We start from the raw sequence: 13265 nt of genomic DNA, 5'->3' as shown, positions 1-13265 counted from the left end.
AAGTATTATATAAATCTCATATTTTGAAACATTTTTACTGTAATATTTAAGCATAGATAGGTTTATGAAAAATATTTTGTCTTATATTTACACAAAATCATATCTAAGAAGATATCTTTCCCAGCAGACGACATACACCAACAAAATTGACACAAGTAAATCTAGCAAAGAAAGTTAGCGAACGAGCTTGTGTATATTTTGATAATCGAAACGTATTTTTACTTAATCTGTGTGAATTTTTCAGTATTCTCTATAAAAAAGTGAATCGGTGTGATATATGGTGTTCAGTAATTGTATTCTAGTAAATTTATGTTTAAATCTTTGATATCTAAAATAGTAAAATTAACGAACTTAAGAACTATGTGTATGATGAATTCCACCGATAGCGTTACAATGTAGATTTTGTTGACAGCACAACAAACCTGTAGAGTCGTTTTACGTATGCCAGAAGATAAGATAAAACATTCGTATTCTATGGCTTTGTTCAGTGTCGATATAATGTTGTTGCTACTCTTGTTTCTTATTTTCTTTTCAAGAGTAGCGGGTCTTGGCGAAGTGATCTACGCTATTAATGCTGGTAAGTAAAGGCTGTACCGGTATGTTACAGTAGGCTGTCTTCGTGGATTTCCTTTCAAGCAAAGGCGAATCCGATAGCGAAATGCCGGTCTAATGGGATTTAGGTAGCGTAGGAATGCGAGATGTTAGACTTGTAGTACCGATTACAGTTTCTGGAAAATTGAGAAGTAAGAAAGGAAGCAAGCCGAAAAGCCAAATTCATTGAGGTGGGCACTAGGGGAAACAACCGAGTGGTCTACCTGGGCCAGTCTTGTCCGCTCGTTGACCCACCTTCCAGAAAAAGTTATTTAACACGTCCTGACACCGGAGATGGACACCAATCACGGTCGTGGAAACAGTACCTCGAGACCTCGACTTCCTTCTCGAAATAAGAGTTTCTCCCAAAGTACGAAATACCTAGGGGAAACAACCAACTGGACTAGTGGATCCAGTTTCCACCAAGTGTAAAGCCACCCTCCAAAAAAGTACTTTAACATGTCCTGACACCGGTGATGGGTATCAGTCACGAGTTGTTGTTGGTGAGAGCAGGAGCTCGAGACCTCTACTCTCCTTTTGAAGTAAGTATTTTCTCCAAAGTTAGAAATTAAGGTCATATTTTAAGATTAAACAGAGGTATATGAAAAGTCTGGCTCTACGCATTGCACACTACCTCGATGATGCTTTCGAAATTTTTACTTACAACTACGAATATTTAGAACATTTGACTCCATCTCGATGTTTGCGGAGTCGCTTGTGCCAATAAACTTCCCATAGACGCTGGGGCACTTTCTTCACAAAAATCGTAAACAATGACTTCCACCCAAGACTTATCAAAGGGAACTACGATTTTTGGTAGAAGAAGAAGCATGCAATAGATAATTATTTAAATAATAGTTAAATGGCAGTATAAGGTCATGAATTGCATAAATTTTTTACATATTCATGATTATTAATTTGAAAATATTCGTTGTTGAAAAAGTAACTAGTAGATTCCTGACTCAAATATCAACAGTTTTGCTGTAAACGGCACTTATGGCGTCGTTCGCGCTCTTCTATTGTTTATCAGTGTTGCCAATTGGTAGTGTTTACCCTCCAAACTGGATATAAGACTTACACAAAACCAGGGAAATAAGTGAAATTAGCGTATCTATTTGTAGTATAATATACATATTAGAGCAATTTTATCATTACGTATTGCATTACTACAACAACTAGAATTCACGGAAACAGTTTGTAAATGCATCGGCGTATATGTGAAGCTCCACTACATTGGCAACGATGAGTCATTTTGCCATCTGCTTGTATCGACTTTAGAAATATCTGTAATTTTTCGGGGTAAACTTGGTTGCAAACTTACCTCCATGACACTTTCGAAATTTTTACTTAAAACACCTTACGTATAGAAGGTTGATGCCATCTCGATGTTTGTGGAGTCACCTGTGTCAATAAACTTCCATTTCATGTTTTAAGTCCGCACACAACTCGTAGCCATAGATGCCGGGACACTTTCCTCACAACAATCTTGAATGATGACGACAGTCGCCCTCGAGTCCAAGGAAACGTGCGATTTTTCGGGAGGAAAGAAGAAGAGTGCACTGGATAATTTTGAAATAAATAGTTAAACATCAGTGTAAGGCTATGAATTACCTAAGTTTATTACATATTCATAATAATTAATTTGAAAATATTCGTTGTTGAAAAAGTAACTAGGGGGAAACACTGCAGTGGATCCATCATCATCGCATGCATCAGCCTTATTCACTCGATATTTAATTGGTGAAACAAGGATATAATTACATCTTTAAGCATTCCATTCAAAAGATTGAAGTTTTGTAAACATAATGTGATTTGTCAAAGCGCCATACGAACTAAAATAGGCATGTGAGGTTTTCGTATAATATGTTTTCAAGGCAGTTTTTAAATCCAATATGGTGTCCACTGACTGAGGTGCCGTTCGTAACCGCAAATGATCCAACATCTTTCCCAGCCTTCTCAGCACTCATTTGAACAATGTTAGCTTATATATGTAATGTTTATTGATCTTACTCAAGATTGCAGTTGTAATCAGCACAATAAAACAACATTTTGTTGCCAATATTAGTAAAAGTATGAAACTTCTTATTCCCGGGTCATGGTTTGAACTGAAATTCATTTTTACCATGTAATGGGTGGTTTTATCCTTACTGCCATCACAACTGAAACTCCACAGTGCTTATTTGATTGTAATTATACATGTTTTGGTCTTAATTCAATCCAAATTGCACTTGAACTACGTTGTGGTTCCTGATTCCCAAGTGCTCATTCCACAAACAGTTGCAGGCAGCACACGACTACACGGTTTATGAGGTGCAAAGCTTTATTCCCTTAATTGTTTACTTTACTCATTATTTAGTTTAAGTTTACTTTTTTACTTCAAAATGTTTATTTAATTCATGTCTATTATCCCTTTTTTGCAACCAAATTAACCCCCCAAAATTATAGATATTCCTAAAGTAGTGGAGCTTCACACATACGCCGATGCATTTACAAACTGTTTCCATGAATTCTAGTTGTCATGGTAATGCAATAATGAGAGAATTGCTCTAATATGTATATATGCTACAAATAGATACGCTATTTTCACTTATTTCCCCGGTTTAGAGTTAGACTTGTACCCAGAATGGAGTGTAAACACATACCAATTGGAAACCCTGATAAACAATAGAAAAGCGTGAACAACGCCATAGGTACTGTTCACAGCAAAACTGTTGATATTTGAGTCAGGAATCTATTTACTTTTTCAACAATAAATATTTTCAAATTTATAATCATGAATATGTAAAAAATTTATGCAATTCATGACCTTATACTGCCATTTAACTATTTATTTAAATACTTATTTAGTGCACGCTTCTTCTTCGACTTCTACCAAAAAATTGTAGTTTCCCTGGTAAGTTGTGGTTGTTGGTATTGTTTATGATTTTTGTGAAGAAAGTGCCCCAGCATTTATGGGTACAAGTGGTGTGCAGATTTAACACATGGAATGGGAAGTTTATTGACACAAGCGACTCCGCAAACATCGAGATGGTGTCAATCTTCTAAATATTCGTACTAGTTGTAAGTAAAAAATTTCGAAAGCGTCATGGAAGTATGTGTGCACTGCGAAGAGCCAGACTTTCATTAACCTCTGTTTAATTTTAAAATATGACTTTAATTTCTAACTTTGGAGAAAATACTTACTTCGAAAGGATAGTAGAGGTCTCGAGCTCTTTCTCTCACCACCAACTCCTTGTGACTGATGCCCATCTCCAGTGTCAGGACATGTTAAAGTACTTTTTCGGAGGGTGGCTCCACACGCTGTGGAAACTGGATCCACTAGTCCAGTTGGTTGTTCCCCCTAGATTCCTGACTCAAATATCAACGGTTTTGCTGTGAACAGTAGCTATGGTGTTCTTTGCACTTTCCTATTTTTCAGTGTTACCAATTGGTATGTTTACCCTCCTAACTGGGAATAAGATTTACACAAAACCGTGGAAATAAGTGAAATTAGCGTATCTATTTGTAGTATATATACATATTAGAGCAATTTTATCATTATTTTATTACTATGACAACTAGAATTCATGGAAACAGTTTGTAAATGAATCGGTGTATGTGTGAAGCTCCACTAAATTGTCAATGATGAACTTTTGCCATTCCTAGCATGCTAGCATTAAAGGTTACATTTATTCCAGGCATAAGTACAATTACTAAATATAAATAAAGTCAGAATAGTAATGTAGACTTAAATCAATAAAAAATGCAATAAAAAAATAAAAAAATTTTGTCATAAACAATTCCGTAATCTGTCGTCTGCTTGCCGATGCTTTTGGCAGCCAATTTATTACATATGTACGTACAGGGTGTCCATAAAGTCCCATTACCATCAAAAGCATTTATTGCTCAGAAACCATACAACAGAGTAATGCAGTTTTTTTTGTAGAATGTTCTACATTCAAGTTTACATTCAGAGCACTTCATTCTACAAAAAACTGCATTACTCTGTTACATGGTTTCTTGAGTAATAAATACTTGTAATGGTATACTGAGCCTTTTTGGACACCCTGTACATTAAGACAAATATTGTTTCCGCCATGGCTTCGCTGTCAACACACACTCAATATATTTCAAGTGCAATTTGGAGTGAATTAAGAACCAAATGTGTATCATTTCAATCAAATAAGCACTGAGTTTCATTTGTGATGGCAGTAAGGATAAAACCACCCATTACAAGGTAAAAATGAATTTGAGTTCAAACCAGGTAGTTAGTACCCATTCCCGCCGCTGGGAGGCGGGTATCAGGAACCATTCCCATTTTCTATTCAGATTTTCTCTGTCGCCAGTACTGTCAACACCTGTTTTCAGTACCTCCGTCTTAGGATTTTGAAACTTCATTGCCGCTTAAGTATCCTTATTGTCTTTTGGTTTATTGACTTGGATTGTGGCTAGGCATACGCTATCATAAATTGATTTGAATTTGATTGTTCTTTGCATAAGATGTCTGAATCTAGTTCGGCTAGTTTCAGAGTTTGTTGTCTGCAAGGGGTAAGGTGAGGCTACCGAAACCTTCGGTAGATCTTCACTGTATGCATGAGATGTAGTACTTGCTTCGGCAGTACATATACTAAAATGGGAAGATTAACGTGAAGTGTTCCATTTTTTTCTTAATTTATTAATATATTAAATTTATATTAAGTATATATATAGAAATGAGTATTAATATACTTTTATGTTTCTTTATTGAAAGATCAATGTAAGAGTGATTTTGTTCATGAAACTTACCTGTCAGATATATATATAGCTGTATTCTCCGACGTCCGACAGAATTTCAAAACTCCCGGCACACGCAGTGGGCGGCCAGGTGGTTAGTACCCATTCCCGCCTCTGGGAGGCGGATATCAGGAATCATTCCCATTTTCTATTCAGATTTTTCTCTGTCGCCGGTCGGTAAACAACTGTTTACAGACCTCCGCCTAGGATTTTGAAACTTCTTGTGCTAACTTGAGTATTCTGATTGACTTTTGGTTTTGATTTGGCTTGTTGGCTTGGCATACGTGATAGTGGATTTGATTTGGATTTGGCTTTGACTTTTCTTTGATTACGATGTCTGGATCTAGCTCTGCTAGCTTCAGGGTGTGTAAGGTGCATGAATGTAAGGTGAGGTTGCCGAAAGCTTCGGTAGACCCTCAATTCAGTGTGCTCGAAATGTCGTAGTCATGTATGTATGTTGAATGATAGATGCATCGAGTGTGAGCAATTGACTGAAATTGAATGGAAGGCATATGATTCTTACGTGAGAAAGCTTGAGCGTGATAGAATCAGGAGGTCTTCCTCTAGGAGTGCTTCTGTGAATAGAAGTCAAGGTAGAATTGTATCTCCATTAAATCCTCCTGTAGATGTAATTCAGCCTAATCCTGTTGTTTTGCCTCCGAACAATCAGGAAGTGTCTGCAGAAGGAAGCGTATTATTTACGATCATGGAGTCGATTCGCGCCTTGGAATCTAAAGTGATTGCTCTACAGTCAAATGTGAATTGTGATAAAAGTGTTAGTGCATCTAGTGTTGTGGAAGGGGGGTCAGATCGGTCCCATAATGCCTCTAGGCCTAGGCCCCTGCCGGACTCCCAGGCCTTAGGGAGAGGGCAAGCCGAAAGCCGAAGGAGGGTTACGGGATCTAATGACCGGTCTGACGTCCCTTCGGCAGAAACTGAGGACGAATCTCAGGCTGCCGGTGTTCGTGCACGGGCGCGAATACTTAAAGAGTGCTTCTCTTCTTCCGAGACTTCCTCTCCTCGCCGAGGTTGGGATGCTCGGGAAGACCTCTCAGGGGGAGAGCGGCAGGGGCGCGAGGTGTCGCACAGGCGGCCGTCGCCCTTGTCGCCCTCTTAAGAGAGGTTTCAGAGAAGAGGACGCTTCACGTCCTGATCATTACGTAGATTCTTCACCAGAAGATTTTGAAGCTTTTCCGCCACAGAAAAGGAACAAGACTTCATCAGGGGAGGACTCTTTCGAGCGTCCAAGTCGCTCGAAGCATGTTCCTGAGTTGAAGGAAAGGGCATCCCCTCGCCCATCTTCCTCGCACAGGATGAGTCCTTCTCCTGATCGAGAACTTTCCCCATCAAGGAAAATGCTTTGGGAAATGCAGAGACAGTTAGCCTCCTATTTGTTCCGATACGTAATACAAACCATCGGTCCTTTAACAATAGGAAGTAGCTAAGCGGCAGCTGGAAGCGGTCGTAAGCTTCGAACAAGAGGGAGAAACGGTAGTTAACTGCTTGTCCGATCGTCGCGCGCCGCGCGACTGGGAGGTAAACAAATCACTTTTGCTTTCGGCCGCGGGTGTGAAGGACGTGTTCGTCATCGCTCTCTGCCCGCTTCATCGTCGTATGCTTTGTTTATATTGTGTTTTCTACTAATAGTTTGTTTGACTTGAAAATGAAACTGTAAGTACACTGTTTTCATTTCATTACTTAATTATGAACCCTTGAATTATGTCTCGGTGCCGAGGGCGGGCGCGCTCGCGCCGAGTCATGTATTTGGGCGAAAGGGTGTAATTGAAAAATGTAAGTACTTTTTTCATTATATTTTTGCCCTGTGCGTTCGTTACCGAGAGTGTGATTGCGCTCGGCACGAACTTTTAACTTTGTATAATAGAATGCAATGAAAGTGGATTCGCAATTGCAATATTCTTTTCATTTTCATTTATTGATTGCATGAATTTAATCTGGATCAATTTTCGTTCTTACCCGGGAATTGATCCTTACGTTTTTTTTTTATGTGAAATGAAATCGCAAGTGCAGTATTCTGTTTCATTTTCATATATATTTTATGATAGCATCATATTATTGGATCAAGTTTCCGTTCTTACCCGGGAATTGATCTTTTCTCCTTTAAGTTCTATGAAGTGAATCGCAAGGGCAGTATTCTGTTTCATTTTCATATTACTTTTCACTGCTGTGCGGGGGTGGGGGAAGCGAAGGTCTGCCAGGAAGTTGGTAGCCGATTCTTCGTCTTCCTTCCTGCCCCCCGCTCAGCTTCTTCATTGTATTTTGTATTGGGGTCGTTCCTTGCGTTCGTGGGGCATGTCTTCCCCCGTGCGTGAGGGAACCCCTCTTACTAATCTATCTATGTTACCGCAGGTGCTACATCCGTTGGAGACGACCTTGGATGTAGATGTAGATCCTCACGAGGTTTGTACTCGTTGTCGGGGGCGAGAGTGCTCCCGCAACGAGCCCTGTGTAACGTGTATGCATTCGTCAGAGGCGCAGTGGGTGCTGTACGAGGACACAAGAAGTCATCGGAAAGTCAGTGACTCCTTTGGTAACGGACGTCCAGTTGTACTCGGGGGGTCTTCCGTCCGCTCTGGGTTGGGGTTCTTCTCTCCCCCCAGGCGCGAGGAAGCCCCTCTAATTAACCCGACTGTTGCTTCCGCAGGTTTGCCATCAGCGAGGACGACCTGGGACAGGTGTAGGAGTCGCTGGGACTGCAGGGGTTGATTCAGCGGTTGGCGTGGGGTCGGCAGTGGTCACTCATGATACGGTAACCACTACAACAACCACAATCTCGACACCAGCATATGAGATGTCACCGCACCTGGTGTACACACCACATGTCATGTCGGTAACACCCACGGCTGCAATCCAGAACCAATTCCTGCCGTGCCAATCAGGACGGTGCCACCGCCACCTGGGTTCTTTGTATTGCCGACCCCGGACTGCCGCTGCCCAAAGAGTAACCGCCCCTGACCTGCCGCCAGTGCCGAGGATGACGGTAGCTGCCGACAGGATGCCTGTCTCTCCTGTGGTACCTGCCGTGCCTGTTGCTGTCCCAGCCGCTCATTCCCTTTCAGATCAGGTGCCTGCTGCTCATTCACTTTCAGATGTTCCTGCTGTTCCTGGACCTGTTCCTGTTGTTCCTGCTGTTGGTGATGCTGTCACAGTCTCAGGTCTTTCCGGACAGGTGCAGTCGGGCCCTGTTGCTTCGGCAACTGCCCCGGCTCCCTCCTGGATGGAAGACCTGACGTCTGTCCTGCGGAGCCTGGCGAAGAAGAGGTGTCGTCGTCCGCTGCCTCTCCTTCCCCTTCGACTTCTAAGGCCAAACAGCCGAAGAAGAAGAAGGTTGCCGTCCTTTCCCCTAAGAAGACTCCTTCGGAGCTTCTAAGGGCCCGGCTCGCTCAGGCGAGCTGGGGAGCTCTTATGCTGGTCCTCCTGTTTCCTTCGGGAACGGGGGCCCGTCGCTTCTTCTGCAAAGAAGAAGTCGACGGGGACCAGAGGGCACCAGCCTCGGCTGGTGCGTCCTCACCTGGTGCTAGCGGGTCTGCCGCTAAACCAGGTTCCGTCTCGGCCCGCTTCTCGTTCGCGAGAAGACCGACCCGAGGGACGCTCTTCCAAGAAGACCGTCCGTCCAGGCCAGTGGACGCTCTCGCAGCGATCAACTGGCTGCTCGGGCTAACGTGACGGTCGCTGATCAGCCACGGGTTGAGGCGAGGAAGGAGTCCCCGCGGCCGCCGGTACCAGCCACGGCTGGTACCAGCGACTCGACGCGCCGAGAGGACGCTGGCCGGTCTCGACGCGACACAGAGCTAGCAGGTCGACCCGTCCGCCGCTCCCGATGGGACCGGGCGGAGACGGTGACCAGCGGCAGCTCGCCTGACGCTAGAGATCGGTCTCGACGTTCTCAGCCGAGCCAATCGCCCCAGGCGAGCGGTAAGGCTAGGGCCTGCTGCTCGACGTCAGCCGCGGGTTGACGATCAGCAGCAGCCCTCCACGCCACGCTGGTCCTGCCAGCGAGCGAGGGGGGAGCGTCAGGTCTGCCTCTCCCATAACGGGTTGAGGCGAGGAAGGGGTCCCCGCGGCCGTCGGTACCAGCCACGGCCTTGGTACCAGCGGCTCGACGCGCCAGAGAGGACGCTCCGCCGGTCTCACCGTTGACAGCGAGCCTAGCAGGTCACCTGACGCCGCTCCCATCGGGACCGGGCGGAGACGGTAACCAGCAACAGCTCGCCTGACGCTAGAGATCAGCGTCGACGTTCTCAGCCAAGCCTCTCGCGCGCAGGCGAGCGGCAAGGCTAGGCATGCTGCTCGATCGCCACCGCGGGTTGACGATCAGCAGCAGCCCTCCAAGCACGCTGGTCCTGCCAGCGAGCTAGGGGGGAGCGTCAGGTCTGCCTCTCCTTGACCTTCAACCTCCTCGGGCTACGCCGGGAGCAGCGAGGTACCTATGAGTGATCGCGAGAGGTGCGCCGCTCGCGACCCCGCTATGACGCCGGTATGGACCAGGCACGGTTCTAGGTACCCGACCAGGACATACCGCGCATTAGCTGGAGGCGACCGTCAGGGGTCTGCCGCTGTTCCTCCTTCTGAAGGAGGAGTATCTAGGGATCTGTTCTTGTTGGAGGGACTGGACGGTCCTACTCCGCAAGACGCGGTTACTCCCGAGATACAGAGGAATTTGCAGAAGTCATTAAGCTGATTCGTCAGCATAATGACCCTGCTGAAGGATTGCCGCTCCCACCAGCAGAGCCCACGTCTCTGCTCGAGTCGTATTGGGGCCGAGAGGGAACCCAAAACCGACGGTGGGTCTGCCGCGATCGGAGCTTGCCGTTCTTATTCTGTCTCGAACCAGTGTCTCTCGTCTCCGGACAAGAAGGCTCTCTCAGTTTCTGGGCCGTCGATCAAGCTACTTCCACCTCCTCTACTGCGACAGCGGCGTTTTCTACGTGTCTTCGGACACCGTATTTAAATACTCCTTCGGTCCTCCTGAGAGGTTTCGACCTCGACGAGGACTGGAATGAGTCGGAGGACGGTATCGGCCCTCTCCTGTCAGGTGTCGATCAGCCCCACCCAGACGACGTTCACAGTGGCGGCAGACCCTTACCTACAGTGAGAGTTCGTAACCCTCCGTGGGAAAACGTTTTCTCCTGACGATACGTTTTCCCAGACTCTGAGAGGCCATCGCCGCAAGGCGATGGCTGCTCCTACTCTTCTCCAACTGCTAGTTCCACTGGGAAGGCGAGCGAGTATCCCAATTCCTTCCCCATTCCCCCTCTCTCCTTACGGCTACGAGGGAAAGGGGAAGGATCCTACAAAGACTTCTTTGTAGGATCCCCACGTCGGGACTGCGCTACCGGGGGGACCGGGGGGACCGTTCGGGTCCTACCTGACGTAAGCCCCGGTCGTTGAGGAGGAATCCTGCTCCATTCTCGATTTCTACGGGAATCGAGAGGACCACCAGCCGATATCGTTTGACGATTCGGTGGGGTTTCGCAGACTGCTTAGAATTCTACGGAATTTCTAGCGCATTCAGAGTGTTCGAGTTTTTTACGATCTTCAAAACACTTCACGCGAGACCACGGTCCAAAGTGAGCGAGACGAGAATCCCCGATATGTTACACGATAATCGGGAACCTCGCCTATGCTCGAATTCCTGGAATTTCTAGCATTGTGAAGAAGACTGCTGCTGAAAGAAACTATCTCACAGTAGGCGACCAACCTGGAATAGAGGAGATCGGACGGGAATATCCAGTTTGGCTTGAACTATCGTCTTAGTATTCTGTTCACCATTGAAGCTTTCCTTCGAGGAAGACTTCTCCTTCACTCTCTTTGATTTGAGAGAACAAAGGTGGTCGATCTCCAATCCTTATTTTGTTTTCTTGAAGGAAAGAATTTAGGATGGAGATCGTTGTTTCAGAATCCTACAAATATACTACGTATATTACCTCGCGACATGATTCTGCTAAGCAGTTGAATTGTCCGAGGGGTAGGCGCATATCCTAGTTATTCTACGGATTGCGACTTAGACGAGAAGTATTCTAATTGAACTGCAACTCGGGGTTGCCTGCAACCTCCCAGGAGTTTTCAGTTTCAATTTTATATACTTATGGTTTTGTCACGACAACACCATTTCAACTTTTATATAGTTTACCGAAATTCGTTTCGCCTAAATATAATTGCCCGAGCATATCTTTTATGCTCGGTAGTTCTAGCCGAACGCATTCCTTCGTGGAATAATGGATTACCTGGCAACTCAGGATGACGAGTCAGCAGGCTCAACCACTGCGTATTGAGCTGCCTCATAGCGCTCAGTATCAGCTGGGCTCCGAGATTCACGGTCATGTATGTCTCTCTCTCCCCTGCTTGATTGACTACCGAACCGTATCTCTGCCTAACAATCATGGACTTAGGTCTCTGATTAACGGGGATTCTCGCAATAATGAAGGACCATCTACTGCGCTGACGCTAGATTCCATCGCCTTCGACATTGCGAGAATTTTCAACAGAGATATCTCTTTGGACTCTTTCATCTTTCTGTTACCGCACGGTAACAGAAGTCTGTACAAGTCTCCCGCTGCATCGCACTGCGATAATGCGAATGATTTTGCAGACATCTGAGTTTGTCTTCAAAATATCTCGTATTCGTAGGTGTACAATTGTTCATTGTTCAACCCGAATTACAAAGATGTGTCAGAAGACATCGCCTACTCTCCGACCTGACAGCTCTACCTCCAAATGTTCAGCCCATGAGAAGCAGTTCTTCAGGCGGCTTTCACCTGTGTTTTCATTACCGAAGAACCGCCGCTTTCATTGCAACTACGACTTCTCACCGGACAGCAATGAAATAGCTGGTAGCGTTTTCAGTCATTTGTAAGCACAGGTTATGAATCTTGAGATCCTTCTCTCGATCATATGTGAAGACGTAGGTTGCATTCAATATCTACCTTCGTCTTCAACGGTACATAGTGTTGTTTCTCCTTAGCTGAGATTCAACAAACATGAGATGTTTTACCTTCAGGGATCTCGGTCTCTAGAAGGCAATTGACTTTCGCCTGTTGGGTACATGCCTTAAGAGAATCATCACCTCGCTGTCCGGCATTGGTGACAAACAAATACATCATTTGTTTGGTCTCTCGGCATAACCCTTTAAAGGCGAAGGTCACGTGACTTACTCGGATGCTTGACAACTTGCCTCCTACCGAACGCAATCAGTCGGCAGCTGTCAGAGCGCCCGACGAGTCAGTTACGAATTACGCTGTTGACTTAGTTCGGTGTGTTACACAGCAACCATTACTTCGTTTTAATAGCTTGTCACAGTACCCATACCATTGACACCCACCATGGAGTGTCGGTGTCCTACCACTACGAGAACTTCGCTGCATGGGGATAGGAGGATGCGAGAGACTTCGTTGCTACGGACAGACCAGTATGGGTACTGGACATCACCGAAGTAGAGAAGAGGGATAGGTCATGCGACTATTTCCTTCTTTTCCGCTTGAGGACTGCATGACTTCTCCTGCGAAGTCAGGCACCCAGGGGATGGGGATCCGTGACGCTCGATTTCGTACCGAACTTCGTAGCGAAGACTCAGAACCCAATTCGGTCCCTGACGATTGGTTCGAGTCGTTCACAATCCCTCCCTAATGGACTTCACCGCCTTCGATGCGAAGGAGATGCTGCCTTGTCCACAAGAACTTCTCCTTGGCGCAGGTACTGAAGGCAGGGGTCTGGTCCAACCAGACCACATGCCCCACCTTCCCTTCACCTTCGGATATTGCCCACAGGTCCTTGGATCTTTTTCCTTGGGACCCGTGGTGGCTGCTCAACACGTTGTGTAGCGAACCCAGACCCTCGCAGGCTGAACAGCATCGAGTCCTGGTGTGACCGTAAGAATGGATGGTGAATGAGAGTGTGACTGGCTC

General features: G+C 45.5%; 1 protein-coding gene across 1 annotated transcript in view; it reads left to right on the top strand.

Moving 5' to 3' along the window:
* Positions 1 to 387: 387 nt before the first annotated feature.
* The window catches only part of LOC135217247 (malectin-A-like), a 161886-nt gene continuing 149008 nt past the window's right edge, over positions 388 to 13265 (top strand). Inside the window, exon 1 of the mRNA XM_064252976.1 lies at positions 388 to 577. Coding sequence (XP_064109046.1) covers positions 442 to 577 — 136 coding nt within the window. The 5' untranslated portion in view covers positions 388 to 441. The remainder of the gene's footprint in view (positions 578 to 13265) is intronic.

This window comes from Macrobrachium nipponense, chromosome 7 (assembly GCF_015104395.2).
Source record: "Macrobrachium nipponense isolate FS-2020 chromosome 7, ASM1510439v2, whole genome shotgun sequence".
Classification (NCBI taxonomy): domain Eukaryota; kingdom Metazoa; phylum Arthropoda; class Malacostraca; order Decapoda; family Palaemonidae; genus Macrobrachium; species Macrobrachium nipponense.
Note: the sequence above shows the minus strand (reverse complement) of the source record. Positions and strands in the feature narration are given on the sequence as shown.